The sequence below is a fragment of the Carcharhinus amblyrhynchos genome, chromosome 2 (genome assembly GCF_965287045.1).
Source record: "Carcharhinus amblyrhynchos chromosome 2, sCarAmb.v2.hapA, whole genome shotgun sequence".
Lineage (NCBI taxonomy): Eukaryota > Metazoa > Chordata > Chondrichthyes > Carcharhiniformes > Carcharhinidae > Carcharhinus > Carcharhinus amblyrhynchos.
The window spans coordinates 128,343,454-128,370,460 of record NC_137325.1 but is presented as its reverse complement, the minus strand read 5'-3'; the positions used below and the strand labels follow the sequence as shown (position 1 = coordinate 128,370,460).

The following is a 27,007-nucleotide window of genomic DNA, read 5'->3' as shown; positions in this document are numbered from 1 at the left end:
CTCAACCAAGACACAAAGGAGTAAATATGACTCCGAAGAAATATACGTTTAGTAATTTCCTGCTAGTGAGTGCACAGGTTTAGGACAGCAGGATCAGCCTCAGGTGTGGTGCACCCTATTGTAGGACAGCCTTTCAAACATTCACTGGGTTCACTCAGCAAGAATGGACACCAGGCTGCTGCTTTGACCAGGTTTTATAGCTTGAAACAAATAATGCTCTGGTGCAAACATGGACGAATAACTTTGCAGTTGCATCTATCAATAGAGAACATGTTAGGAGGCCAGAAGAACCTCAGTTGAAGGTACATTAGTCGAGGCTCCAGAGGTCAACACATTAAGTTTTCTAATGTGCAGAACTTCATTAGGCTGCAATTAGCTCCATTTTACTGTATAGCCCGTGCTGGAAGAGTACAATTTTCTTAAATCCAGAATTCTGCTATATTCATTTCTGGGGAAGTTACTTGCTATCAAGTGCACAGCTAGTTCATTACATATAGTTTAATCAGCTATGCTCTTGTTCATATTACTGCAGCCAATAAGCTTGTAATCATTTGGAGCAACATCTCCACTGAAGTGACGTTTAATGATTCTACAACAAACGTAAACAACATTTTCCAACTTGCTTGTTGACACATATTTTAGTTATTGCCACATTAAGAAATTTCAGGCAAGCTTCTTATCGAACAGAAGTAATTATAAATATGCCAGAAAGGGTCATCCAGACTCGAAACAATGGCTCTATTCTCTCTCTACAGATGCTGTCAGACATTTTCCAGCATTTTCTGTTTTTGTTTCAGGTTCTGCAGTGATTTGCTTTTATATAAAAACGTGGTGCCGTTTTCAAATTGTTCATAAAAATACAGTAAAATATCCCAAAGAAGGAGAATGTTTTATGTGTTTTAAATGATGTCAGATAATCCCAGAAAACTAATGCAATTTTAAGAAATACAAAAATGAAGGATAATTTAAGAAGGCAATTTGAAATTCGTGGCTATTTCTCTTGCAAATCAATGTTGCAAAGCTGATAACAAAGATGTTAATCTGACGCAGTAATGTATAGCTATACTTCCAGCCAATAATCATACAAATAACATTCTTCTCGTTTCTGTCAAATTCAAATTTTCCCACATCCAGAGCTGTGCAGAGAACTGAGGGGTCAATTTTTCAGGTGCTCAAACAAAGGGTCTGATAAAGAATCTATAATTGCAATATTAATCTCTCTACAGACGCTGACTGATCCAATTGAGTGTTTCAGGCATCTTCTGCTTTTGCCTCAGGCTTCAACAAACAGTTGCAGCTTTTATGCTTCAAGTTTTGTTACCTTCACTTTTTAGGCAGGGGGGGCGGGAGTTGGTGCTGTAACAGTGCCTTATTCATCACGTACAGGAATTTTAGCCAGAGGGGGGTTAAAAAACATCCTCAGAACAAAGAGAATTAAATTTTGGTCAGAGGTCCAGGAAAGAAAGCTGCAACAATTCACAATAGATGCAGTGTAGAAATAATGCAAAGAGGGGAACATTGGAAAACTAAAGAAAGCAGGATAAGACATACCAATGTTACTTAATCTAGTGGACGGAGTCTGAACCTAGGCTGTTGTTTTGACATCTAGTAGCGAGCTATTAATCTTCAACACCAACTTTTCCCATTGCAGCTTTCCTGCATTTGATTAACCAATTTCCTGATTTTAACATTTTTATGACTTAATGATTTTCATACAAGGGCAGCATGGAGACATAGTGGTTAGCACTGCTGCCTCACAGTGCCAGGGACCCGGCTCAATTCCCAGCTTGGGTCACTGTCTGTGCGGAGTTTGCATGTTCTCCCCATGTTTGCGTGGGTTTCCTCTGGGTGCACCGGTTTCCTCCCACAGTCTGAAAGACATACTGGTTAGGTGCCTTGGCCATGCTAAATTCTCCCTCAGTGTACCCAAACTGGCGCTGGAGTGTGACGACTAGGAGATTTTCACAGTAACTTCATTGTGGTGTTAACGTAAGCCTACCTGTGACACTAATATATAAACTTAAATCTTATACCATTTTCTTTTTATCACTTTTAGATTTTCAACAGAACCTCTTTGCATATACGCTTAAACATCAATCCTTCTCTCCAAGCCACCCCTCGCCCCTCTGCCATCCCCTACTTGTATTTCGTTCAGCTGTATTAAAACAGATTTTTATTTTCCATTTCCAGTCTGACAGGTAATCTAAACTCAAAATGTTAAGCAGTCTTTTCTTGCAAATGCTGACAAAGCTGTGTTTCCTGTTTTTACTATTCTAAATTAGTCCCTTTGGGAAGTTAATAACTGGAATCGGGAAAATAATAATGTTAAAGATGATCTGAGTCAGATTAGATCATTGACTGGCGGTGACCCCCTCCTCCTGGTGAGTAGTGACTTGGATAATTAATTTCCGCACATTCTAAGATGACTTTTTTTAAATCAACGGCTGTGACCGAAGAATAGAGTATTTACCATGCTTTACAAAATGAAGGTCTTACCTTTCTCGTAAGAGGCACTTCAATAGGAACAGGAACTACCTCTGCCAACAGACAACCATAAAATGCAACCATAAAAGCCGCAGGGTCATTGTTTGGAAAAACAAGTGCCACCTAAAGGTAAATATTAAAGACAGCTTAAAATACTGCAAAATAGCAAATTCAAATAACTTTTAAAAAGTGGATCATCAGTCTTACCCAGGTAATTTAGAATTTGCTTAAGCAAATGTCAAATGCAGAAGAATTTTAAAAGTATGCATTTATATAGTAACTTTCATATACTCATGAAAAAATTTCACCGTTGAAATAAAATAGTTCTGAAGTATTTCACTCTTGTAATACTGGAAAGTGGTAAATGACTAGGTAATCTGTTTCTATGGCTCTGTTTGAGAGGTTGGCAAGACATCAGAGAACTCAAGTTATTTTTCAATAGTGTAGAGAGTTTTTTTTTAAATATTCTTTCATGGGATGTGGGCGTCTCTGACTCAGCCTGCATTTGTTGCCCATTACTAATTGCTTTTGAGGTGCTGGTGGTGAGCTGCCTTCCTGAACCACTGCCATCCATTTAGTGCCAGTACACCCTAATCATAGAAGTGGGCAGATGGGGCCTCGGTTTAACATCTCATCTTTTTAAACAATATTAAGCAGTAGGCTATGTGCATCATGGTTGAGTGGTTGACATGTATTGCATGTCCCTGGTTGCCCTTGAAAAAGTGCCTTTTGACCTGCTACAGTCCACGTGGTGAATATACTCCTATAATAATTTTAGGTATGAGTTCCAAGGTTTTGACCCAGCAATCATGAAGCAGCAGCAATATCTGATCAAGTCAGGACAGTGTAAAACTTGGAAGGGAATGGTATACTCATGCACCTACTACTCTTGTCCTCCTAGATGCTGGGGGTCCACAAGTTTCAGAAATATTGTCAAACAATGGTGATTACATTGCTTTGGCACATTCTACAGAAGGTGCACACTGCACCCACAGTCTGCCAGTGACAGATTGCAATGGATGTTTAAGGTGATCAATGGGCTACTGACTGAGTAGACAGTTCTGTCCTAAATAGTGTCAAGATTCTTCAGTGCTCTTACTGCTGTAGCCATCATAACAGAGGAGTGTATCCCATCACATTCCTGAAAATGGGATGTGGTTTTACCTTGTGGGCAGTGGGAGAAAGTTGAGAGATGAGTCAATCATGACAGAACACCCAGTCTCTGACCTGCTCTCATAATTATGGTGTTCATGTAGGTGGGCTAATTGAGTTTTGGGCCAAATGCAACCCACCCAGGATACTGCTTTGATTTATTATCATCACATATATTAGTATACAGTGACAAGTATTGTTTCTTGCGCACTATACAGACAAAGCATACAGTTCAGAGAGAATGAAAGGAGAGAGTGCAGAACGTAGTGTCACAGTCAGAGCTAGGGTGTAGAGAAAGATAAACTTAGTGCGAGGTACGCCCATGATGACAGCAGGGAAGAAACTGTCCTTGGGTTGGTTGATACATGACCTCAGACTTTTGTATCTTTTTCCCGATGGAAGAAAGCGGAAGAGAAAATATCCAGGATGCGTGGGGTCCTTAACTATGCTGACTGCTTTTCCAAGGCAACAGGGATTTGATGCTGATGATGCCATTGAACGTCATGGGGAGGTGACTGGACTCTCTCTAGTTGGAGGTAGTCATTGTTTGGCGTTTGTGTAATATGAATGTTACTTGTACTTATCATCCTAAGCCTGGTTGTTGTCTACGTCTTATGATATGTTTGTCAGGACTGCCTCATTATCTGTGGAACTGGGGATAGAACTGAATGTTGTGCAATCATTAACCGTTCCTTCCACTTGCCCAAAGTTGGATGCAATGTTGTGAAAGTCCCTTCAACTGTAAGTTACAGCACTTTATGACTACATTTCGTTCTAAGTAAGGGGTGACAGGGTCCGAATCTGAGGAGATTGGTCACAAGTCTTCTTCGTCAAATGAGTCTCCTGGATGTGTCTCATGATTTGTTAGTGTACACCTTCAAAGCCATTGTCATCTTACTAGGATCATCTGCTTCTTCCATTGGTCCATGCAATTGGAGGGATGATGTCCCCTAACTACATCAGGTGAAGCTGGTGATAGCCTCACTTAGTTTACATTGCGAGCTGAGACAAGATACGATGGTATATCCACTCGTGTGCACATGACAAATTACTTGGAAGCATAAGAGCTGAGGACACATTTATGCCCTCGGAGTAGAGAAGAGGAGCAGTTGTGTAGTCAGATACTGAAAAGGTGTGAAAAAAAAAAGCAGGGTAGTTGTGGTGGGTGACTTTAACTTCCCCCCATATGGACTGGGGCACCCTTACAGCCAGGAGCTCAGATAGAAATCAAAGAAACCCCATTGTGCAGAAGGGTGCTGTTTGGCCCATCGAGTCTGCACTGACAACAATCCCACCCCAGCCTATCCCTGCTTAGTTACCCTGCTAATGCCTCTAACCTATCACATCCTGGGACACTAAGGGTTAATTTAGCATATCCAATCAATCTGATCTGCACACCTTTGGACAGTGGGAGGAAGCCGAAGCAACTGGAGGAAACCCTCGCAAACACAGGGAGAATATGCAAACTCCACATAGATGATGACCCAAGTCGGGAATCGAACTCCGGTCCCTAGAGCAGTAACGCAGCAGTGCTAACCACTGTGCCACCGTGCTGCTCTGTTTGTCTGAACAGCAATTTCTCATATGTATCCAGGACGGTTTTTGACACAGTATGTTTACAATACAACTAGGGAGGGGACCATACTAGACTTGATACTGGGGAAGGAGCCAGGCCAAGTGATCGATGTTTCAGTGGGGGAGCATTTTGGACTTAGTGACCATAACTCCATAAGATTATGGGTGGTCATGGATAAGGACAAGAGTAGCTCTCAGGTGAGAGTGCTTAATTGAGCGATGGCCAATTACACCCAAATTAGACAGGAACTGGGGAATATGGATTGGGAGCGGCTAGTTGAGGGCAAATCCACGTCTGGATGTGGGAGGCTTTTAAAGGCCAGTTGACTGAAGTGCAGGACAGGCATGTCCTTGCAAACACGAAGGATAGAGATGACAGGATTCTGGAACCATGGATGACAAGGGAAATTGTAAGCTTAATCATAAAGAAAAATGAAGCAAACGATAAGTCTTGGAATCTAAAAACTAACAAAGCCCTTGAGTATAGTAAAAGTAGGAAGGATCTTAAGTGCAGAGTTAGGACTGCTAAAAGGGGCTCATCTTTAGAATCCCAAGGCTTTTTACACATTTACTAGGACTAAGAGGGTAGCAAAAGAAAGAGTAGGCCCACTCAAGGACAACGGAGGGATGTTATGTGTGCATAACATCCCGCTAGAAGTGGGTGAGATCCTTAATGAGTACTTTGTATTGGTATTCACCAAAGAGAAGGACATGATGGACACTGAGGTCAGGGATGGGTGTGAGAACGCTCTAGAAAATGTCAACATATCAGAGGAGGAAGTGCCTGGGTGGGATTGTTGTCAGTCCAAGCTTGATGGGCCGATTGGCCTATTTATGCACTGTAGGGATTCTATGACTCTGTATCTGGGCACTCCATTCCATTTGCTCACCCCACCCCATGTTTGTAGTATATGTATATATATAGGAAAGTGGGAGGGTCTGATTAGTAAGTATGCAGATGACACAAAGATTGGTGGAGTTGCCGTTAGTGGTGGGGATTGTCAGAATATGCAACAGATTGGAAACTAAATGACAGATGCCATTTAATCCAGACAAATGTGAGGTGATGCATTTTGGGGGATCAAATTTAGGTGTGAATTATACTGTTAATGACAGAAACCTTAGGAACATTAACATACAGAGGGATCTGAGTGTACAGGTCCACATTTCCCCGAAAGTGGCAACACAGGTGGCCAAGATGATTCAAAAAGCATATGGCATGCTTGCCTTCATCAGCTGGGGCATTGAGTACAAGAGTTGGGAAATCATGTTGCAGATATATGAAACTTTGTTTAAACTGCATTGGAAGTATTGAATCATAGAATCCCTACAGTGCAGAAAGAGGCAATTCAGCTCATCGAGTCTGCACCGACCACATGTTCAATGGCCCCTTATTACCAGGCAGATCAGCAGGGTAAATTTGTGGACTTACGGGGACAGGGCCTGGGTGGGATTGTTGTCAGTACAGGCTTGATGGGCCGACTGGCCTGTTTATGCACTGTAGGGATTCTATGACTCTGTATCTGGACACTCCATTCCATTTGCTCACCCCACCCCATTTGTGGAGTAGTTAATCACGTTCTTCAACTTCCTTCTTCGAAATTTAAGGTTGTGTGTTCTTGTGTACTTTGCTGAGTATACAGGCATTATTACAGGATCTTGAATACGCTTCAGCTTTTGATTCCACTGCTAGGTTCACAAAATATAAAAGTCACAAAACAATTCAAACAGTTAGAAAAGTGACACAGTCGACTGTGACATGTGTGCTCCATGCTCACCCTATCGCCAGGCCTGACCATCGGTTCTTGTTTGGTGCCTAGTTTATGTAAGATATTGTACGCCACTTTCATACTCCTTGTCCACAGCTTCCCTGTTGATAAAAAGCAATGCCAATAATTTTGATTATTGAAAGGAAAAGCCAAAAATAAGCCTTGCACTTTTGTGTTTCTTAGGCCAATTTAACCAAATCAATGGCATGCACGACAGAAAACTGGATAGTACGTTTGCAATCCACGTCAAAAATTCAAAACCATAAACTCACACAAGAACACTAGCAGACCATGCAATAAGAGTAGAGAAAGGAAACAGGACTTCCCATTCTTACAGATAATGTACACCTGAAAAAGTAGATTGCCCTTCCATTGTTTAAAAAAAAACTTTGTCCTCTTAAAGCATACTCACTGCTTTAAAGAGAATACAACATGCTTTACTTAATGGCAGGTTTGATCTGCCAAATAGATTTTACAGGAGAGAAACAGGACACTTGGCCTATTGTGTAGGGCAAGCTCTTCAGTAAGAACTAAAATGCCTAATCACCTGTCCACGTATCCTCTTGTATCGTGCATTTTCAAATACTTATCCAAGTGCACTTTAAATAAACTTGCATGATCAGGAAAGAAATCATGATAAGGTCCTACACAAACATTACATCAAGATAGACTCTGACAACATAAGCTAGTGACTCATACACTAACTGTGCCAGCTAACAGAAGACAAAAAGGAAAAACAAATCTTGTTGAAAATCCTCTGTCACAGTTTTTAAACACAATCAGATTGCCCTCTACAATCAGAAGTGCCCTCTTGACTCAGGAGCCTGACAAGATCCCTTTTAGAAGCTTTTACAAAATCCATAATCATAGTGTGCAGGACTCTTCATTAAACTTATTGCTTCTTGGCACGCAACATAACTCTGAATTTCCTCTAATCCTATCCTCCTGAATAATCCATCCGACTTCTTACTCCACAATGGTTTCCTTTCACAAGGAGTGAATCAGCATTTGGCTGTCATGTGGAGAGAATGTGGTGGTCCTGGGCTGGACTTTCTTGGGTTGTGCACCTCAAAGAGCTTACTTACATCAGAGTTAAACATATCTGGTATTGTGATGGATGACCAGTTCGACCTGCCTGCTTCCGTCTGGACGATGGGCTTTCAATAGTTTGTTACCAGCCTATTAAAATATGTTGTGTACCTTCCATGTATTCGGGCTTCCAACAATAAGAACTTGCTTTCAAATGTAGAAAGTAGGAGCAGAAGTAGGCCATTCGGCCCTTCGAGCCTGCTTCACCATTCATTATGATCATGGCTGATTGTCCAACTCAAAAGCCTGATCCCATCTTCCTCCTAAACAGTGCTTATAACTTAGTAAAACATCCCAAGATATTTCACAGGGCTGTTACATAATCCAAGGGTGGTGCAGTAGAGGAAAAGGCCATTCAGTCCATTCAGTCTGTGCTAGATTTTTGGTGTCACTCTTTCCTCACATCCTGTAATTTTATTTCTCCTTCGATTAATTACCTTATTCCTCTTTGAAGTCTACTGCTGAATATCAACCGACCATGTTATCAGGCAACGTATTCCAAACCCTATTTCTCATTGCCCTCTTATCAGCCTTTCAGTCATTGGAAACAGTTTCTATCTATTCACTGTATCTAAACTTTCATAATTTTACACCCTTCAATGAAATTTCTTCTTAATCTTCTATCTTCAAAGAGAGCATCACTGCTAATTGCCAATACCTGAAAATACTTTAGTGAATCTCTTTTGTATCGTCTCAAAGGCCATATTCAAGCTGGGGTCTTCATGAAATATTAACAATGAGTTGAATAGATGCTGTAAGCAGGTGGAGTTTTGTTTTGCCTAACCAGAGAATGATGTGGAGTCAGTGTAACATGCCTATTCAAAAGTAAAACATTTAACTTTAAACTTTTAATTATCTGCCACCAGCAGCAGCGTGTACCATCTACAAGATGCATGGCAGCAACTCACCAAGCCTCCTTAGCACTTTCCAACCCCATGACCTCTACCAGCTGGAAGGACAAGGGCAGCAAACATATGGGAACACCGCTATCTGCAGGTTCCCCTCCAAGTCACTCATCATCCTAACTTGGAAATATGTTGCCGCTCCTTCACTGCTGTCAGTTAAAAATCCTGGAACTACCTTCCTAAGAGCATTGCGGATTTGCCTACATCAACTCTATGGTTCCTACAGGTATACCTATGGGTGTACCTGGTTGAATCTGTGGAACTTCTTCCCGCAGAGGACCGTGGAATCTGGGTTAAGTATGTCCAAGGCTGAAAAGGAGAGATTCTTAATCAATAAAGGGAATCAAGGGTTATGGGGATAAGGCGGGAAAGTGAAGATCATCGTAGATCAGTTATGATCTCATTGAATGGCAGAACAGACTCGATGGGTCGCATGGCCTACTTCTGTTCCTAAATCTTATACAGCGGTGCAAGGCAGAAGTTCTGCATCAGCTTCTCAAGAGCAATTAGGGTTGAGCAATAAATGCTGGCCTAGGTCAGCAATGCCATGAAAGAATAAATTTTAAAATTGCAATATAATGCATTTGCAGACTCTCAACTTAGAAATTTTAAATTTGACTGCTTCATTTCAGTGTTCAGTTCAACTGAAAGTCTCACCTTTTACTACCTCGAAGTGAGCTATGAACTGCTGTGGCAACTTCATTTTTAAAATTTATTCTTTCATAGGCCCTAGGCATAGTTGCCAAGGTCAGCATTTATTGCCCACACTTGATTGGGTGCACTTTTTACTGACTTGACCCTGCAGGCAGTAAGCCAGCTGCAAAGTTTATTATATTTATTTGTGTCCACAAGTAGACTTACATTAATACTGCAATGGGATTATTGTGAAAATCCACCAATCACCACACGCTGGCACCTGTTCGGAAACACTGAGGGAGAATTTAGCATGGTCAATGCACCAAACCAGCATGTCTTTAGGACTGTGGAAGGAGACCAGAGCACCTGGAGGAAACCCACGCAGACACGGGCAGAATATGCAAACTCCATACAGTGACCCAAGCTGGTAATTGAACCCTGGTCCCTGGCATGGAGAGGCAACAGCGTTAACCACTGTGCACGGGGGACACCCAATTCCAAATTTCCCTCACACGTTGTGGAGTGCTAGCTCGACAGTGAGTCACTGAAGTCACTAATTAGTTCCCCCAACAGCAAGTCAACCTAATTGAAAGACTGGGTCTCTAGGTGCACGGGATACTGGTGAATGAAGGCAGCAGCAAGAATGGCAACGGCTGACTGGGGGTGTTGATTGAGTAAGTTGATGATCGTGGAGGTGAGGAAAGAAGGTTGGAACCTCATCCTGGAAGAAATCAGAAACCAGGAGAATGGACAGGATCGGAGGGCTCAGGTTGTGGAAGGTTGAATGGAAGAGGGGATTCTCGATTATGATGCTTCTCAAGCAGGCACCTGGATCCAGAAGTAGGTATGAAGGTGCTTAACTCCCAAGTTCACCAATTCTTCACCTTGATGAAGGTGCCAGATTTTCAAACATTCAGGAAACTTGGCCATCAGCAGTTAAGATTGAAAACCTGCAGGAGAATAAGGCTCACAAGCTCATGATCAATATGTAAAGTTCCAACCTGTCTCCTTGCAGAGGATAGTCACCCACCCACCTTCAGGCCTCAGTTAGGGTCAGGTAAAGAAATAAACAAGTTGGAGAGGGGCTTTGGTCATGGAAGCATACTTTTGAAACTTTCGTCCCCCACCTGACTAGACCCAAACCATCCATTCTTTAAGGTTGAAGTTCAACTTCATGCATTCAATAATGCCATTCATCAATAGAAGGCAGGTTAACGTGAGGATTCTACAAGCGTTCTGGATCAATTCCACTTCGGTTCTTGCACGAGAGAAACTGGAATCAATGGTTATCAGGGGCAAACTCTCCACTGGTTGGAGTCATACCTGGCACATAGGAAAATGGTTGTGGTTATGGAGGGTCAGTCTTCTGAGCTCCAGGACACCTCTGCAGGAATCCCTCAAGGTCCTAGACCCAACATCTTCAGCTGCTTCATCAATGACCTTCCCTCCATCATAAGGTCAGAAGTGGGGATGTTCACTGATGATTACACAATGTCCAGCACCATTTGCAACTCCTCAGACACTGAAGCAGTCCATGTTTAAATGCAACAAGATGTGGACAATATCCAGGCTTGGGTTGACAAGTGGCAAGTAACATTCTTGACACACAAATACCAGGCAATGACCATCCCCAATAACAGACACTCTAACCACCATCCCTTGACGATCAATGGTGTAACCATCACTGAATCACCCACCGTCAACATCCTTGGAGTTACCATTGACCAGAAACTCAACTGGACTCACCTCATAAACACAGTGGCTACAAGAGCAGGTCAGAGGCTAGGAATACTGTGGCGAGTAACTCAAATCTTCACTCCCCAAAGCCTTTCTGCCATCTACAAGGCACAAGTCAGGAGTGTGATGAAATACTCCCCACTTGCCTGGATGGGTGCAGCTCCAACAACACTCAAGAAGCTCAATACCATCCAGGACAAAGCAGCCCACTTGATTGGTACCATATCTATAAACATTCACTCCCTCCACCACCGATGCTCAGTAGCAGCAGTGGTATCTATCTACAAGATGCACTGCAGCATTTCACCAAAGATGCTTAGACAGCACCTTCCAAACCCATGACCACTTCCATCTAGAAGGACAAGGGCAGCAGATAAATGGGAATACCACCACCTGCAAGTTCCTCTCCAAGCCACTCAGCATCTGGACTTGGACATATATCGCCATTCCTTCGTCGTCGCTGGGTCAAAATCCTGGAATTCTCTCCCTAACGGCATTGTGAATCAACCCACAGCACGTAGACTGCAGGTATTCAAGGCAGCAGCTCACCACTGCCTTCTCAAGGGCAACTAGAGGTGGGTAATAAATGCTGGCCAGCCAGCGACGCCCATGTCCCATGAATGAATAAAAAAAAATTGAGGGATTTACCTTGTATGTCTGTCAGTAAAATAAGCTTAATTTTTGCAAAGTTGGATTTGTATGGGAGATTGCGTGAATCACATTGCACATAATACACTGCATCAGACTGTCAAAACAGGAGTCAATTATGACATGTCACCTAATGGCATTAACAAACAATTAACTCTATGTGCTCATTCACAAAACAACCCAATCATTTTTGGGCAGATTTTTTCTAATATCTAAATGCTCACTAATCCAGTATTCAGACTGTATAACAGGACATAATTGAATTGCAGTAAAGCCTGAAATTCCCAATGAGGGACTAAGAGAGATATATATAAGGTATATGTATTTGCATTTTTCAGTCACGCAACAATGAAACAAATTGCATTTTTTTTTAAACAGATGAATAATCTGCTAACAGATTTGGATACACTTTCGAATAAACTATTAGAGTTTACACGTTATTAGAACGAAAACTCTGCTTTAATGAATGCCTTCACAATAATTTTCATTGCATGATTCCCACCATAAAGATTTATCATCCAAAACAGAGTGCAGTCTGAAACCAGAAGAAAATTCAGAAAGGAAGACAGGTCACTCAGGAAATCAATTTCACAAAAACAGGACTGTGACTAAATTTAAACCTCGCAACCTCAAATCAGCTCTGCACACTCCTGTTGCTATTCCCTTACCATGACATAGTGATTGCTTCATCCACAAGGAAGTCTAGAAATAGCTGCAAACAATTGGATGTTAATTGTACACCAAAAAAGATGTCATAATTACCTATATCCTACGTACTAGAGTTAAGTATTTAAAAGGAGAACAAAGGGTTTCATGACATCCAAAACCTTGTCTTCCCAATTGATGTCAAAATACAACTAACTGTTTCATGGGTCAAATAAATGTTAAATTTCTGTGGCAAAATGTCTTCTTACCATTAGCCAGATGAAAATATCAGTCTCAACCACTACGAATGGAGGTGAAATTAATACATTAATGTGCAATTAATGGTAAATTGTGATCGTTTAACTGCTACAAAAAGAATGAGGCTAAGGTGTCAAGATTCCTATTCAGCAATATATATGCTAATCAAATTATGAGTTATCATCTGTATGTGATTAAAGACACCACAATTCATTAAGCCAGCAATGAACTTCATAATTGAGGACATTGGACAACATGATTTGGTGTCAGAGATTCAGGTAATGTGGCAAAATAGCAGTCAAATGAAACTAACTTGCCACAGATGCTGAAATGAAAGCAGGAACAAAGACCAAAGAACAGTACAGCACAGGAACAGGCCCTTCGGTCCTCCAAGCCTATGCTGGTGACGTTGGCCTATCTAAACCAAGCGCTTTTATCCCCCTACTCCCCATCTGTTCATGTGTCCATCCAGGTAAGTCTTAAATGTCGCTAACGTATCTGCCTCAACCACCTCATCTGGCACTGCATTCCAGGCCCCCATCACCTTCTGTGTAAAAAAATACAGCGCTGGAAAAACTCAGCAGGTTGGGAACCATCTGTCGTCAGAGAAACATAATTGACATTGAGTCCAATATGACTCTTCCCCTTCCTGCCAGGCCACCTGAATTTTTCCAACACTTTTGTTTTGATTACAGGGTAAATTAGGACTTGATTCAGGCCCTAACTCTAGGTACTCCTGTATCTTAACGTCAAGTATTTAGTCTGACTTTTAACCATAACTGTTTTCCTTCCAATTAATTAAACTTTCTTTTTCTGCCCCTTCAACTTTCAACACAGTTGTGTGCTTTCACACAAGTCATTCAATTTGCTGCCTAACAGCTGGGTAGGGGTTTTCACAAACTGTGCTACCTAAGCTTGCTGCTTTTTCAGCTCAAAGAAGATACACCTGCTGCGCGGAGTAATTGAGAAAAAAACAACTAATTTTTCTCCTTCCCTGCTCACTCAATACACAAGGCTCTATCTTTCCCTACCCGACCCCATTGCCCCATGGCCCCAATCTAAGAATGCCACCAAGCCACGAACCAGTGAAACGTATCGCATGTAGCGGACTAACGGGTGAATAGCAGTCTCCCATGGGGACACTGACTCACTCAACCTTGGAACAAGGGGCTCAATGACTGCAGCCTTGTAGCAAGCAGCTGAAATCGCAACATGCTCCACTGGGCAACAGCATCTTGTGGCTTTTAGCCCTGCCCCTACTGAAAATAAACAGGTATTCATCTGTGGCTGGATAGATTGCAGTATTGCTATTGCATTACTCATGGCAAAACAACTTTCGCTGATCCCTGCACAAAATAAATTGGTATTACCACTACATCTGGTTTTAAAATAGGGAAGGGCTTGAAAGAAGTAATGAGAGAGAGCATGAAACATCATGGCCCAGATTTTGCAGGTGTAATGACGATGGAACAGCAACTTCTGGTGTCTGTACATGCATGATTAAACATGGGAACCCAGAAGTTGTTGCCCACGATTCCCCGCTCCTCCACAGGATGCACTGTTAAGTCCTTGCCGATGAAAATCCACTGAAATCACTTGGGTGAGGCAATGGCCTAGTGGAATTATTGCTACACTATTAATCCAAATATTCAGCTAATGTTCTGGTGACCTGAGTTTGAATCCCGCCACAACAGATGGTGGAATTTGATTTCGATGAAAAATATCTGGAATTAATAATCTACTGATAACTATGAAGCCATTGTCAATTGTCAGAAAAACCCATCTGGTTCACTAGTGCTCTTTAGGGAAGGAAATCTGCTGTCCTTACCTGGTTTGACCTACATGTGTCTTCAGAGCCACAGCAATGTGGCTGACTTGCAACTGCCCTCCCAGGGCAACTAAGGATGGGCAACAAATGCTGGCCCAGCCAGCGATGCCCTTGTCCCACAAATGTATATATATTTTTTTAAAATTGATGTGAACTTTCACTTTTTCAGGCTAACCTCACTGTCAAAACCTTTGAATAAGCTATGCCGTATTGAATGAGATATGCCTGGGTGTTTTAACTTTACACCAAGGTCATGATTACTGCTGAACAATGCCTATGAACGTTATATTTGTGGAATGTCAGCTTTCTCCATGAGGATAAAAGAATGTACAGATTTTTAAAATGATAGGAATGAATTTAAAGTTTATGAGATTTTAGTTTCTGTCGGATTTCAGTGTGTGTGACATAATTTTTATTCCTCTGTCTGCGGAATCGTTAAAAAGTGAAGGGCAACAAGTGGTTTTCACCTCCAGATACACTGCGTAATACACTTGATGTCATCATTTTTGCTGGTACCAGAGATCCATCCTCCTGAACCAAAGCCAACATCAAACTCACATCTGGAAAGGGGAAATCTACATCAGAGGGATTGTTAGATCATGAGGCAGTGGGGAGTGGGGACTTTATTCAAAATTAGTAACAAGGGCTGTCACTTTGTCACTGACATGAAATCTGATTCCTTAAGTAGGACACACAAATTTCATAGTTTCCTGGGTGTTTTTATGAAAACCATCGCTTGAATTATCATCTGAGATAAGTGCAGGAAAGGAAACGTAACTATTACTATCTCCATTGATGTGGAGATGCCAGCGTCGGACTGGATGGACACAGTAAGAAGTCTCAAGACAGCAGATTAAAGTCCAACTGGTTTATTTGGAATAAATTTGAATCTCATCTGATGAAGGAGCAGTGCTCTGAAAGCTCATGATTCCAAACATACCTGTTGGACTTCAACCTGGTGTTATGAGACTTCTTATCTTCTTACCATTGAGCCCTTGGACACAAAAAGACTTTTTTTTACATTCTTAAAGTTGCAAAGCCAACATTCAGCATGGACCGGGCAAACCCAAATCCATTCCTTGCTTGCTCCAAAATCCATATTCAAATTCCAATTGGATCCAATTCAAGGTCCCCACAAGGGAGACAGAAAAATCCAAGAGGAAGCATTGCACCTGATTTTAGCCAAAAGCCCAAGTGGACACAATAACACATAGAACAGTCCATCACTATGGTTCGTGACAGATTCCCAAATTGCAACTAAGTCAATGGCATGGAAGAAGACATCATTCCACATTTAAAAAATGATAGTAATTTTAAAATATCCATTTAAGTTGAATAGCAAATGCTTTCAGAAGTTCAGGCTTCAAAAATGATCAACACTTTGCAAAATTCTCACGACAGATCTCAAAAGGAGTCAGATTCAGCATCAATTTTAAATGGAATTTGATCACCATGCAAAGTCAGATGCAACTGCACCTTCATTAAATGAAACACTGCTTGGCTTATATAAGGGCTTGCTTCGCTGCTAATGAATCATCAGAATTATAGACCTCATCACACGTATAAAATGATCTCAGTATGTAATGACCCAACACAGAAAAATTAACATTTACACTTTGAATATAGTTCCATGTCACCTTGTCTAAATGGTCTGGGTCACTACAGAAATCTTTAATTAACATTCTTAGAAGGTTGATGTGTTCAATGTCACAGTAATAGATCAGGCAAGACTGATGACTCGTGTCTTTGGAGAGAAAGCAGACTTCAGCAAAACTGATCTTTAGGCTGATCACATTACTCCGCGCAATGAGATATGCAACAGAAAGACCTGGGCAAGAAAGTGTCTAAGTACCGTACGTAAGGATGTAAAGCGGTTTTCCGTTCGTGTCCATGGTGGTCAGGCAAGGTGCTTTTGGAGAGATGGTACCCCAACGCTGAAGAGCCGCTTCCAGAGATGGTGGCCAGTTAGTTACAACACCAAGCTGTTCTCCTCTGATGGCTAACATCTGTGCTCCCTCCGGTCTCGGCTGGTTAGGGTCTGGCTGTTGAACTACAATAAAATTGACAGTGTCAGTCTTTCCACCAAAACAATTACAATTCCTGTTTGTATGCTTTTAAAATGGACTACATTAACTTCAAAATACTACCGTCAGTAAGTTATGTAATTTCCATAACATTTCCTGGTGGTTTAATGGATAAATGGATTTCCTGTTATGGACCAGACCACACAGACAAGAAATGTTTCAGGATCAGATCTTGTGAGGCAATCCTTGACTGATTCTCCTTGGTGGGGAGGACACACTGAAGTTTCATCAACGGTAGTTCCTGTCATCTTAACTGAACATACCTCAGGGCCACAGAAACGCGAGTTGGCCATTCACTTCTTTGATTCAGTCCCGCTATTCAATCAGACTTCTAAAAATTCTTTCGCATGAAGTAGTCTTCACTAGCTGGGTCAGCATCCATTATTGCCCTTGAGAAAGTGGTAGCGAGCCACATTCTTGAACCAAAGCAGCCTGTCTGGTATTTGCAATCCACGGTGCTCTTAAAGAGGAAGTTCCAGAATTTGGGCAGTGAAGGAATGGGGTGGGTGGGTGGGGGTGTTTGTGTGTGTGTGTGTGTGTGTGTGTGTGGAAATCACGGGTTCTGTTGTGGGGTGGCACAATGGTTAGCACTGCTGCCTCACAGCGGTAGGGTCCCGGATTCAATTCTGGCCTCGGGTCACTGTCTGTATGGAGTTTGCACATATTCTCTGAGGTAGGTTTTGAGGAGGGTTGTAAAGGTTTAGAGGCGGGTGATAAGGTGGAAGACTAGAGAGTTAAGGAGGGAGTTCCAGAGCTGGTTTCTTTATGGCTGAGGACCATGTTTCAGTCATGGTGCAAAGCAGGAAGGGATGCGTAACAGCTCTGGTCAGAAGAACAGAGGATTTTGGGAGGACGGGGTGATGGTGCTTAGAGCCTGGAGAAGATTACAAAGATGGGGAAGAGCGAGGCCATGAAAGGGTCAATAAACACTCAAGAATTTGAAATGTAAGTAAGCTTGCAAGGACAGCATGACAGCTGAATGGAGCACTTGGTGTGGAAAAAGATTGGATTAGTTTTCCTTTGAATATGTGTAAACCTTATTAAGAATTTTATCACGCAGTGCAGCATGGTGGCACAGTGGTTAACGCTATTGCAGCGCCAGGGACCTGGGTTCAATTCCCAACTTGGGTCATTGTACGTGTAGAGTCTGCACGCTCACCTTATGTCTACATGGATTTCCTCCAGCTGCTCCGGATTCTTTCTACAGTCTGAAAGATGTGCTGGTTAGATGCATTGGCCATGCTAAATTCTCCCTCAGTGTACCCGAACAGGCACCGTAGTGTGGCGACTAGAGGATTTTCACACTAACTTTATTGCAGTGTTAACGTAAGCCTACTTTTGACACTAATAAATAAACTTTAACTTAGGTAGGTGTTGAGAGGAAATGAAATCATGGGTTCTGTTGTGGGGTGGCACAATGGTTAGCACTGCTGCCTCACAGCGCTAGGGTCCCGGGTTCAATTCTGGTCTCAGGTCACTGTGTGGACATTCCATGTTTGTGGGGTTTCCTTCGGGTGTTCCAGTTTCCTCCCACAGTCCAAAGATGTGCGGGTTAGGTTGTTTGGCCATGCTAAATTGACCCTAGTGTCAGGGGATTAGCAGGGTAAACATAAGGGGTCACAGGAATAGGGCCTGGGTGGGATTGCAGTTGGTGCAGACTTGACGGTCTGAATGGCCTCCTCCTGTCCTGTAAGGATTCTATGATTAGGCAAATACATATATTGAATACATTCATTTCAAAATAAAACCCAAAGACTAATAAAATTTACATTTACCTTCCAGCAATTCTTCAAAATCGTCAACAAAGAATTCTCGTAACGGTGGGCGTTTCGGCCTCTTAAGGGTATTCACAAGCTGTTGGATCTTTGCAGAGACTCGGCTACTTACTGGTACTCCTACGTGAAAGAGATCGATAAGTGAATTGGGTTACTGAAGAACACCGCTTTCCTCCGTGAGTGAATGGATAGAGTTGCAGAGCTGGTACAACTGTGCTTGATACGCGTCCTTACTGCTCTCAGCAAAATTTAAAATCAAGATGTCTTCAATCGAGCACTGTCCCCCTGGCTGGAACAAAACGTTTTATTCCGCAGCGATTTTACTGAACAGTTTGAAATATCGGAACAGCGTGTGTTCGCGCCTAAGGCTGTCATTATGAAAGAAAACTGGCTTTACTCATCTCCAAAATATATATATTGTATTCTAAAATCAGAGTAAATTATATCTTGATGTCACTCAGCAACTCTGGGCAATTGAAAACATTCTCAATGCTACTTCACATTTAACTTTGGTGTGGACTTCAGTAAAACCTTTGTCAACAGAAAATGATATTACAGTGATACAGACTAAACTGATGTGAGAAAATTTGATAGAATGATGGTTAAAAGCCTCATCAAACCATACTTGGCACTCTTCAGATACAATATGGACTGCTCACCACAAACTAATAGGGGTAAGGAGGAGAAAAGCCCGACAAATTCCTTAGAACTAGCACTAGGGCAATCAGATCAGGGACTGTTGATACAACCATCCCAGGTTCTTGAAGACATCCTAAAACAAAACGATTGTGACTTGGTACTGTGGATGTGAAGGTCACTGAGGCTTGCTATCTCCCTCAAGTATTCATGCGTAAGCAGCATTCACAGTGCATGCTGGCAGCTATTCAACTGCACGGGTCACCACAGCCAAAATGAATGTCATATCAGCACAAATCTTACGTCGGTCAGCAGGGGGAGATCATGTGGCACAGTGGGTAGTGTCCTTGCCTCTGGCCCAGAAGCTCTGGGTTCCAGTCTCACTCCAGGACTTGGTGGTCAAGGAAGGTGCGAACACAGCCAAACAGGTTGAGTATCAACCTGCAAACACCTTCCAACACGCCAATGGCAGGCGGTAAGAGCAGGAAAGACTCCTAGTCAGTTGTGCTTGATGCAGACTGGCATCCCCTCAAGCTACTGGCCTCTGATGACAGGCTAGGGAATCCAGGAAAAAACGACTATGGGAACAGACGAAAATCAACCTTTTGCACTACTACATGGTACAGGAAGTGAAACCAAAACAAATCGACAATAATCAGAAACAAGGGGGAGAAATTTTCCTGTCCCTCCTGCCAAGGGAATCATAGCAGACGAGGGGTGGACCATACAAAAGTCCATGGACCTCGGGCTGGACTTTCCAGTTTTGGGATGAATGCCACCAGAAAATCTTGCCCCAGAAGTCTGGTCAATTTCTGTTTTGTTGCAATTATACAGGGTGTTGATGAGGCCTCACTTGGAATATTGCATAATGTTTTGGTCTCCTTACCTAAAATAGGATATAGTAACATTGGAGAAAGTCCAAAGGAGATTCACCATGCTAAATCCTGGGATGAGGGGGTTGCCCCTATCGAGAGACTTGATAGTCTGTGCCTGTATTCCTTGGAGTTTAAAAGAGTGAGGGGTGACCCTATTCAAACAGATAAGATCCTGGGGGGGAATATGGTGAGATGTTTTCACTAATAGGCGAGTCTCAAACAAGGGGACAATAAGATAAAGGACCAGTCAGTTAAAACAGAGGTGCGTAGCAATTCCTTCTCGGTGGTGAATATCTGGAATTCGCTACCCCAGAGGGTGGTTGAGGCTGGATCATTAGAAGTTTTTAAAGTGGAGGTGAATAAACATTTGATAGATTGAGGAATAGAGGGGGCGGTAAGGAAATGGCATAGAAAAGGAATTGAGGCCGGCATAGATTAGCCATGACCATATTGAATGGTGGGGTAGGCTTGAAGGGCCTGGTAGCCTAATTCCACTTCTATTTTTTTGTTCTTGTGCTCTTGTGTCTCCCTACACCAAGGATAGTTAAGTTTACAATCATGACTGGAATTAGACAACTTCAGCAACTTGGAATTAAAGCTGGAATTTCCAGGTCTTTATGAACTACGCACTAAATAAATGTCCCGAATTACCGGGTACCAACAAATTTCACTCTATAACCAACCGACTGATTAAGATTCATATTTTACTCTCTTTTTGTCTGTGAATACCCACCCTATCTCTGACCAATTGCAGTCCAACAAGATTGGCAACACATAGGGAAGTGTAAGTACTACCCTGTGAACAATCACTGATGATTGTGGTTAACGTTTCAAGACCCAGGGTATAATCTAGGCTGCTAATACGGAGTAGGGAGGGACAGTTATAACGTCTGAAGTGCTGCCCTTCAAATGTGAGGCTAAATCAGGAATACCTCTACCCAATTTAGGTCAACATTCAAGTTCCAGTGACACCATTTGGAACTTTTTCCAATGTGCGAGTTTCTGCCCCGAATCAAGATCATGCTAAATAATATGGATTAACGGTGCATTTTCTTAAATCTTGCTACACACAAAATCATTGGCATGTTGCCTGATAACCAAGCGGCACAATACCATAATGTACAATGTACAGGAAGTACTCTGAGACATTTAAGATGACAAGAGCCTATAAAAATGCAATTCTACCATTCTTTCAAAGTTAATCTTTAACATATTTTGAACTCTGCATCATGGAACCATAGAGGTTTACAGTGTAAAAGATGACTATTTGGCCCACTGCTATTCTAATGTTTTGATAAAATAGTTCAAGCTCAACGCTACGCTCTCCTCTTTCTCCATTGTCGTGTCTTCACCCTGCTTCAAATTCTTATTTACATTAACCTTGATGAATCCAGCAGTTTTGGCTACAACTACTCTCTGACTAAATGGCCCAGATCTTCCAATCCCCAGATCATTGGAGACCAGACCTACAATCAAAGATGCCACACAAGTCCTAACGTGCTGATTTCTATGAGAATTGCCCAGAGGTTTGAACTTCCAATGGACAATTCCCCTAATCTCTGGGACGCTCCACATATGTTTTTGACTCTGAGCTAAGGTCAGAGTATTCAGACAATTCCACAATACCTACCTGAATAGTTACCCAGGAAACGTTAGAAAAAAAAATCCTAGTCTAACTCCTGGATGTGTACAGAACTGACACCCCAAATTACTCACACCAGCCCCCAATCATCCATCCCAAGACTCCCCCTCAACACATGACCTTGCAACTACCCCCAACAACCAAGTCCCCAACCTGCCTATCTCTCCCGACCATGTCAACCCCCAACGATCTTCCTACCCCCTATGACCTGCTGACTACCTCGCCCCCAACCATACCTGGCTTCTCAAAAGTAAGGGAGTCTAAAACTAGAGGACGTAGGTTTGAGGTGAGAGGGGAGAGATACAAAAATGACTAGAGGGCCAATTTTTTCACACAGAGGGTGGTGAATGTCTGGAACAAGCTGCCAGAGGTAGTATTGGAGACAGGTACAATGTTGTCTTTTAAAATGTATTTAGATAGTTACATGTATAAGATGGGTATAGAGGGAGATGGGCCAAATGCAGGAAAGCGGGATTAGTTTAGGGGTTTAAAAAAAGAGCAGTATGGACAAGTTAGGCCAAAGGGCCGGCTTCCATACTGTAAACCTCTATGACTCTCTCTCCCAACTATGTTGAGCCCCAACTACTCCAACAGTCCCCGCAATAGACACTAGGATTCAACCATCTCTTCCAACCACTATTGACCTCCATCACCTAACTGACTTGTCTCAAAGACACACCTCACCCATCACTTCACCACCATCCCCTCACCATCACACCCATTCACTCCTTTACCTATTCACCCACATTCAGACTTGACGTTCAAACTTACCATACAGCAACTATTGCCATAAGAAGGGCACGTGTCCTAACTTCCACCTCCAAGGGATACTCCCATCCAAATTTCTGGAAAAGGCAGACTGGGAAGGTCCCAGAGGAAATGCTGGCAGCATCTATAGAAACACTTCAGTACAGAAAGAGGCCATTTGGCCCATTGAGTCTACATCAACTCTCCAAAACAGCATTTTACCCAGGTCCATCCCCACCCTATCCCTGTAATCCCATGGTTAATCCAGCTAACCTATGCAATTTTGGACTGTGGGAGAAAACCAGAGCACCTGGAGACAGAGGACGCACCAACTCCACGCAGGCTGACACTCAAGGCACCGAGTCGGGGGAAACCTTCAAGCGGAGCGGCAAGCTGACAATGACTGATGCTTCTCAGAAGATCCAGGTTTAAGGTATTGACTAACACACGTGTTTAAATATCTTCAGACTACATGCTAAGATCCAGAGAGTGCCGAACACCAAAACATCAGCAGCATTCTGAGTTGGTACTTGCTAAAGTTTGTAAACAGGATTCTAAAGTGGGTCAACCCTTTTTGTGCAATAGCGTAAAAGCAAAATATTGCTGATGCTGGAATCTGAAAGAATAACAGAGAATGCAAGAAAAAAGACTCAGCACTCCTGGCAGCATCTGTGGAGAGAAAACAGAGTTAGCATTTCGAGTCAGTATGACTCTGCTTCAGAGTTAAAGAAAGGGAGAAAAGCGTTGGATTATTTAATGTATAAGAGGGGATGGAAACAGCAAAATTCCAGCTTTGGGTGACTGGCTGTGTGGAGTTTGCATGTTCTCCCTGTGCCTGTGTGGGTTTCCTCCCATTGTCCAAAGATAGAACCATAGAAAATTACAGCTCAGAAACAAGCCTTTTGGCCCTTCTTGTCTGCGCCAAACCATTTTTTGCCTAGTCCCACTGACCTGCACCTGGACCATATCCCTCCACACCCTTCTCAGCCATGAACCATTCTAAGTTTTTCTTAAATGTTAAAAGTGACCCCGCATTTACCACATTATCCGGTAGCTCATTCCACACTCCCACCACTCTCTGTGTGAAGAATCCCCCCTAATATTCCCTTTAAACTTTTCTCCTTTCACCCTTAACCCATGCCCTCTGGTTTTTTTCTCCTCCCCCAGCCTCAGTGGAAAAAGCTTGCTTGCATTCACTCTATCTATACCCATCAAAATCTTGTACACCTCTATGAAATCCCCCCTCATTCTTCTACGCTCCAGGGAATAAAGTCCTAATCTATTCAATCTCTCTTCAATGTGCGGGTTACATTGTTTGGCCATGCTAAATTGCCCTTAGAGTCAGGGGGACTAACAGAGTAAATATGTGGGGTTGCAAGGATGACCCTGGGTGGGATTGTGGTCAGTGCAGGCTTGATGGGCTGAATGGCCTCCTTCTGCACTGTAGGGATTCTATGATAATATCTGCTTTAAATAAGTGTTGGAGATCCAACCCTCACAAATGTAATTATTGTCGATATATCCCTCACTCTAATTTATTTCCCCTTCACCCCTCCCATTAATGTATTTTTGAAACTGCTTGATATTGAATGCAAAGCAAAACACCATTATTTTCTATGAGAAAGAATTGTTTCAATATAAGAAAATGCTGGTGAGAAGGCACTGTTTGTAGTGGTATTTACCCTGAAATTAAACACAGCTGGCAACTGTGACAAATATCAGACATTAGAACCAAATGGTTTTTTAAACTCTGATGCAAAACCTTGGGGATCTGAATGATTCATGTGGAAATGGACAATGTCAGTATGAATGGTAGCTCGGTTTGTTCGACTGATGAGCTACTTGTGATCTCGCTGCCCTGTGTGCATACCAATTAGCTTATTATGCAAAACATTCATACTCCTGGGGGCAGAATAAAAGAAGTGTTCTCGCGGACTTCTTTGTTTTGGGGAAACAACGAACTTTGTTTCCTGGTACGTTTATTCATACTAATGACCGGCAGAAGATCCAACTTCCATCCCAGTCACTGTGAGCTGTTTGGTTGCTCAGGCTGTGCTGGTCTGGAACAACAGCGGTGTTGTGACTTTGTTCTTCCTGCTTTACATTAAGCACCGCAGTTGCAATCCCGAAAGGACCCCCATCTTCCTTGCTCATGTGGAAAAGCAGCTCAAACATTGCTAGCAAAATGTGAGCTGGACGTGAAAAGACCAATTAAGAACTGTTACTAGGGAGCATAACTATAAAGTTTATGGTGGAAGATATAGGAGGGATGTCCGAGATGGATTCTTCACTCAGAGTGGTTGGGGTGTGGAATAGATTGCCCGCTGTGACAGTGGAGTCGGACACTTTAGGAGCTTTCAAGCGGTTATTGGATAGGCACATGGAGCACACCAGAATGATACGGAATGGGATAGCTTGATCTTGGGATTGGACATAGCTCAGCACAACATCAAGGGCTGAAGGGCCTGTACTGTGCTGTAATGTTCTATGTTAGGAATGCACTGATTGGCTTTTCCCTCATCACTCCGAAGGAAATTCTGTGCCTGTCAGATTTTTTTTAAGTCATCCTGCATGATGGCTTTTAGATCTATTTAATCTCTCACATCATAAATGGTTGATGCTGAAGTGTAGCAACTCATTATTTTTTTTGATGGGTCCAAAAATATGAAATACTGAAAATTCTGGAAAGATCTGAAGCAATAACCATTTTCCTGTCTTTACAGCACCTACTTATCTCTCAGAATAGGATATGGGAACAGCAGCAGGCCTGTCAGTGCCACAAGCATGTTCCATCAGTCCACTAGACCATGGCTGATTTGTACTTCCTTGGCTCACCTTGGTTCTATATTCCTATGGAAACATTCTCAGCATTTCCTGTTTTTGTTCCTTCTTGAGTAGTAGTCCCTTATTTCCACTGTTCACTAACTTTCCGAATCAAAATGCCATTATTTAACCATTTTCTCCTTCCACACCTATTCTCCCGTGAAAAGAGCATTCTAAAACACGCTGTACGTGTACCAGTATTTAAAGTGCTCATGGAATGCTATTTGATTCATTAAGTATCCACTGCCAATGGTTACATTAGCTTGCACATTGTTGAAGTTGTACAATGGTGATACAGTTATCAGCAAAGTGCTGGAAAATCTCAGCAGGTCTGACCGTAAGACAGAGGAGGAGAATTAGGCCATTCGGTCCATTGAGTCTGCTGGAAAATCTCAGCAGGTCTGACCGTAAGACAGAGGAGGAGAATTAGGCCATTCGGTCCATTGAGTCTGCTGGAAAATCTCAGCAGGTCTGACAGCATCTGTGGAGAGAAAATAGAGCCAATGTTTCGATTTTAGATCACCCTTCTTCAGAGCTCTGACAGACCTGCTGAGATTTTCCAGCATCTTCTGTTTGTTGTTTCAGATTCCACATCCGCACTATTTTGCCTTTAGCAAAATGTTCTTAGCCAGTGTTTGGTAGCTGTGAAACAACCCCTCAGAGCCCTCGGAATAAAGTGTGGAATGGATTGCTGCAGCTTGCAGCAATACAGAACACGTTTCTGTCACTTATTGATTGCAGTATAATTCAGAGAAACAGTGAGTGTTCTATTAGTTCCTCAAGAGATCAAATTGAAGTCTGCTAACATTAAGGAAAATTGGCTTCTCCTAACACCCACGCACTCAACAAAGAGAATCAATGATTTGTCAGACCCAATGTTTTAGATTCATACACGTCTCCAACAGGACTTTTAAGTGTTAATCAGCAGTTTTATTTTTGCCATTAAAATCTGGAACTTTTTTTTCACCTAGAAGCTTCGTTTACAAGCTGCCTCTTGGCTAATCTGCTTTATCTGGCTAACAGGCGATCTCGATCATCTATTTTTGTCCATGTTTTCCCTCAACATTACTGTACCTGCTTAACGAGACACGGTTTGTTATGAGAGTTCGGATTGTCACCGGGATCCCTACCCCCTTCCTCCAAAGTGAAGTGTTCGGTTTCTGAACGGAGGTCAATCAACAGAGCAAAGTAGTAACAGAACAGCAGACATGAGGTTGTGCCAACACATTTAAATGGCTGATAGTTTAAAGTTTTTAAGGTTTATTCATTAGTCACAAGTAGGCTTACATTAACACTGCAATGAAGTTACTGTGAAAGTCCTGTAGTCGCCTTTTTGGGTATATCGAGGGAGAATTTAGCACGGTCCACGCATCTAACCAGCACGTCTTTTGGACTATGGGAGTAAACCGGAGCACCCAGAGGAAACCCACGCAGACACGGGGAGAACGTGCAGACTCCGCACAGACAGTGACCCAAGCTGGGAATCTAACCCAGGTCTCTGGCGCTGAGAGGCAACAGGGCCAACAAATGTGTCTTGAATCTACTGATTCGATATCAAATGCTGAAAGTGTCAGAAATGGGATATTGCACAGATTGATCATTTAGATTTATTTCAATGCGAAATAAATCCAGTGAAACTGCTGCTTTTCCTGTTTACTTTTTTTTCTGCCCCAGAACTCTTCACATCACCTTCCATGAT

At 42.4% G+C, this 27,007-nt stretch overlaps 1 protein-coding gene across 6 annotated transcripts in view; it reads right to left on the bottom strand.

The window, feature by feature from the left end:
• Positions 1-27,007, bottom strand: part of LOC145358519 (disco-interacting protein 2 homolog C) — a 571,331-nt gene that overhangs the window by 175,718 nt on the left and 368,606 nt on the right. For all 6 annotated transcript variants that reach the window (XM_080212647.1, XM_080212672.1, XM_080212655.1 and 3 more), the window contains 4 exons: positions 18,586-18,705; positions 16,579-16,776; positions 6,990-7,081; positions 2,497-2,607 (listed from right to left, as the gene is read on the bottom strand). In XM_080212647.1, the coding sequence (XP_080068773.1) occupies positions 2,497-2,607; positions 6,990-7,081; positions 16,579-16,776; positions 18,586-18,705 (521 nt within the window). The remainder of the gene's footprint in view (positions 1-2,496; positions 2,608-6,989; positions 7,082-16,578; positions 16,777-18,585; positions 18,706-27,007) is intronic.